Source organism: Ciona intestinalis, chromosome 9 (genome assembly GCF_000224145.3).
Source record: "Ciona intestinalis chromosome 9, KH, whole genome shotgun sequence".
Taxonomy (NCBI): Eukaryota; Metazoa; Chordata; class Ascidiacea; order Phlebobranchia; family Cionidae; genus Ciona; species Ciona intestinalis.
The window spans coordinates 4,339,955-4,344,375 of record NC_020174.2 but is presented as its reverse complement, the minus strand read 5'-3'; the positions used below and the strand labels follow the sequence as shown (position 1 = coordinate 4,344,375).

Sequence of the window (4,421 nt, the reverse complement as noted above, 5' to 3'; positions counted from 1 at the left end):
CAACCCGCACTCGCGGCAATCGCACCTACAGCAATACGAAACTGAAACAGAGACTGGTCAATCTATAACTACCCCCTATCATTTTCTTGGTGATTTGATACATCGCGGTGCCCGATTGTACAGCGAATACAGCTGGGTCCCGAAACGCGTTTCCGTTGCAAAATTGCTACCGATTTTCCAGAAATCACCGAAAAGGGTCGCAATTTTCAAAAGCGCCAAACATAAAAAGAATACCCGACTTCTTGTGAACAATAGGCCACCGGCATCCTCAGATCATACGCGTGAACGGCCAGTTGGTCAGTGGTCATCGTATAGAACTGGCGACAAAAGTTCTACACTTTCATTTAACAGCTCAGATACATATCGTTTCATTCTCCCGGCCTTGATTTCGTCGCGCCTGCTATACTGGTATAGTTTCGACCACTCTGTTTATTTCCCAAGGCTTTCTCACTATTGTTTAGAGATACTTCCATCTGATGCACGAGTTTCTCATGCACAGCTATGGTGGGAATTGCGTGATATGAGTTTGCATTGCTTCCGTCTAACCGAAGTATAATTATTTCAATCACAGCGTTGGCCGTTATCGTATGTTGAATTGTGTACTCGGTCTGCGTACACATATCCGAAAAGACAATTCATTGATACAAGGTATCCTAAAGCGATGACCCACAACTGCCGAGAATAAAGATGCGTTTCAGGCTACGTCGAGGTTAAGCTGGCGTTAAATTGATCTCGATGTCACTGTACCCTTTTAGTTTGAACGTCAACTTACAAATCGGGGCGGAAGCCGCTTTTTCGCTACAGTAGCCGCAACAGAACTCCCATTGTGGACCAGGTGGCCCCAAAACGCTCAACCCGACCCAGGTGTATCTCGCAACTAGGATGCCTGCGCCGGCCAAAATCGAGACCTGAAATTTTTGACTTTGCTATTTCCTAAACAAACGCAAAGCCTTAAATGCCGGTTGAACATTTGCTTTAAGTGACAATTTGCACGCATTGAACACATTTTAACGTTCGCACAACAAAAGAATACACTGTTGTGGCCTTTTAACCGAAATTACATGTGTTTTGATGTGATACTAACAGAGGAAACGCGTTTAGTTCCCGGTCGTATTGTCCGCTCTGGTCGCCTTGCGAACAACGTCAATGGGAAGATCACAAGGCAGCGGTAAAGTCTGTTTAATCAGAGCTTGTTAACCAGTGTAAAACCACTATAGGGACTCCTATTATTTTGTGAAAGCGTCGTAACAATGAAGAGCTTACTCAGAGCAGGTGACGCGTAAACAGCGCGCAATAACGCGCGACTCCGTGGCTCGCTAAACCAATTAAACGAAGAAAAAAAGCGGTAATGGAGCATGATGAGGACTGAAATTGTAATATTTCAAACGTAGCTTCGATTTTGCGAGCATGGCCACAGCAAATAGCGTGTTGTAGACCAGTTAAGACGGTGATTCTATTGATACACAAATAAACACTAAACAGTAAAAAATAAGCTGTACACCCAAAATCACTCAGATTGCCCGTCTCGCCGTCGCATGTCGTCATTCACTGATCTAGAGATGACGTAATCCTTTTGCAACCGGTATTTCTCCGCGCATTCTCACGCCTGCCTCGTCATCGTTTCAATATTTAATGTGTTTTCGACCACCCCGTTTTTCCACCGTCGGTACCAGAACCTAACAGTTTTTAAACTCAAAAATATGCTAATCAGAGCGTGACCGGTTCCCGTGACACCTGTGGGTTGTGACGTGGCAAGGTGTTGATACAGCGCGAACAAACAAACAAGTCACGACCTTCAAGGGCGCGACAGATACCACAACGATCTACAATTATCGTCAATCACACCTCATTGTGGATATTTTAGTCACCCGCGTCTGCAATTGTCCGTGTGCAGAGTTTTTCTTGCCCTTTTCGTGGTGCAATTTATAGCATCTAAGGGTGGTGATAATTTACAAATTTGCCGATTGACCGGTGGTATACGTCCTTCACTGCGCAATTTTCTCAAATGATGGCATAACATGCCGATGAAACCAGTTGCATACTTTATGATGCAGCAGCAAATTGATTAAGTTGAGCTTGTCGGTAGACAAATTGACAATAGTTTTTGTGGTCGGAACAAATTAAAGCTCAGTTTATCCTGCAACAAACACTGCACGCGAGACCAATGTATCGCATCTTTTCGTTTAAATTAATAGCTTGTTGCTGATTTGATACGCCGGTCTTTTTGTGCTAACAATTTGCTCAAACCGCAAACCAGGTGAAAAACTTTTTTTGTGCTATCCGATGTTCCGTTTAAACTAAACATTCTGCAAAGTTGTTCAACTGTGACGTGAGCCGCTGTCGGAAGGCTTAGCAAATAAACGACGTCAGTTAAAGCTACAAAACTGATCACTGTGCCTGGGCCCGTAGCAGGTGCATTGCGGAAACCTTGCGTTGAAATAATTTTATGTAATTTTAGCAAAATACCTCAGGAAGAGATCAGTTGTGGCCGCTGGTTGGCGTGCTGGAACGTTTACTTTAAACTGGCGTTTCTTGAAATTGCGATTTTGCTGTAGTGGTGGTAGACAGTGCGCCGGTGATGTCAATGTGGGGGATGAGGTTAAACGGCGGGCAAGCATTGGTGGGTCGGCTGGAAACTTTTGTCTCACTAAAACAATAAAGAGAAGGTATAAAACCTACCGTTGTGAATAGGATTTAGTCAAACAGTAGTGTAAAAACTTTATTACCAGCTAATTGCAATCGTAACGATCGCGACGAAGATGCAGGTCTCCTCGGGTCTCTTTTGCTTCTAGAATCGTTGGATGTTCCAGAGGGGAATTTATGCTCCGAATGAGTCGAAGCATAGTCACAATAACCGTCCTGTGCGTTCAGCTGTTTGGCCACGGGATCGCTCTGTTGCACACTTGTAGAACGGTTCCAAATCCGACCAAAACAGTAACTAGAATGGGGCCGATTCAACGATGTTTTGGACCGCCAACACCAATTGCCATGTTCAAACAGTCTAGACAGATTGCGGTTTGATAATCACCAAGTGTGGCCAGGATATCTTGGTCGGTTGATAGCAGAGCGGGTAGCCACCGTCAAGCAGCACCCAATCATTTATATCACGGCCCCTTATTCCATAAATCCGCCGACTATACCTTGTTCAAGTTTGATACATCCAGTGAAATTCTCACCTAACAAGGATAAACAGTATCCAATACAACCAGTGTATTCACGCCCTGGAAGGGGCTAGATGGTGATTCTGAAAAGTGGAAGAAGAAAATTGTACAGTATTACCGTAAAACATCACAATGAATCTTTATATCTCATAATCTCTATTTTGTGTGGTATAAAAGAAACGATTTCTCGACAGCATCTTAGCCGTTCTTTGTACACCCGATATCGCCGTCAGGTATGCATCGTGCGAATGAAAGTAACATATTAAAGCAGTGATTTTGAAAATTCGATCTGTTTTCGCATCGCTCAACGTGCGAGGTTTAGGTTTTCACGCTTGATTGGGTGCAGATGATCGGCCTTAAATCGTAGTTTATTCGCGCTTTCTTACCACATCAAACTAACAATTGCTTCTACTTGAAATAAATTCCAACAAATAGACTAAACAAAATTTACAAACTTTTCTCTGCTACAGGCACAGCGGTTCCCACAAACCGATGTCCTTTGTGTATTGCCTAAGTGCTACGCCATGTATTTGACCCATTTGTATTCATAAGATAAATATAGCGAGACAAATATGGCGAGCAAACCAACCGAACAAGTTCACAATGCTGTTAAACACCTGGCAAGATGCTACAAACCTCGAAGTCTCAACGGGAGTTCTGTACTTACATCGTTTATAATACACAGCCGCTTATAGATAACGAACCATTTGAAAATATATTTTGGTACTGGACTGAACTGCTGTACACCCCTAAATCTTGGTCCCCCTACCTATATTTGTGTTTACCACAATTGTAAAATTGTTTTCCAATCTCTACTTATTCTACTTAATCTATGTTTTGCGGACTGATGTTGGTAAAAATCCGGTCTCTTTGAAGCTCTTCTTTGAAAGTCTTATTAGCTGCAGTATGTGTTGTGAGTTATCCTACAGCAAAATAACTTTACTACCGCAAAAATGCCAGAATGGTCTCTGAAGCCGTGCTTTCATACTACTTGCCCTGTAAAGAGTATACATGATTTTTAGCTCGAGTCTTTATACATTTAGCAAAAATTGGTTCGATCAGTCTTTGTCCTAGCGGCATTGTGTGTAACCATTCGAACGTAAACACCAAGTTTAAGTAAATGTTAAGTCTGCGAGAAGAGGCCGCAAACGTGTGTCTCCTTAAGACGTATATATCGTTATATTTGTTTTAGTGATTCGCTCGCGTGCAGTTCTTTGATTTGGTTTGCCGCGAATTCCCCTGTGCTACTTGTCGCCGCGT

The 4,421-nt window shown here is 43.0% G+C and overlaps 1 protein-coding gene across 1 annotated transcript in view; it reads right to left on the bottom strand.

Annotated features, from left to right (window-relative positions):
• The window catches only part of fcol3 (fibrillar collagen), a 20,358-nt gene extending 16,444 nt beyond the window's left edge, over nucleotides 1-3,914 (bottom strand). The window contains exons 1-2 of the mRNA XM_018813331.2: nucleotides 2,727-3,914; nucleotides 2,467-2,647 (exon numbers count right to left, since the gene is read on the bottom strand). Of these exons, the coding sequence (XP_018668876.1) occupies nucleotides 2,467-2,618 (152 nt within the window). The 5' untranslated portion in view covers nucleotides 2,619-2,647; nucleotides 2,727-3,914. The remainder of the gene's footprint in view (nucleotides 1-2,466; nucleotides 2,648-2,726) is intronic.
• Nucleotides 3,915-4,421: the final 507 nt, after the last annotated feature.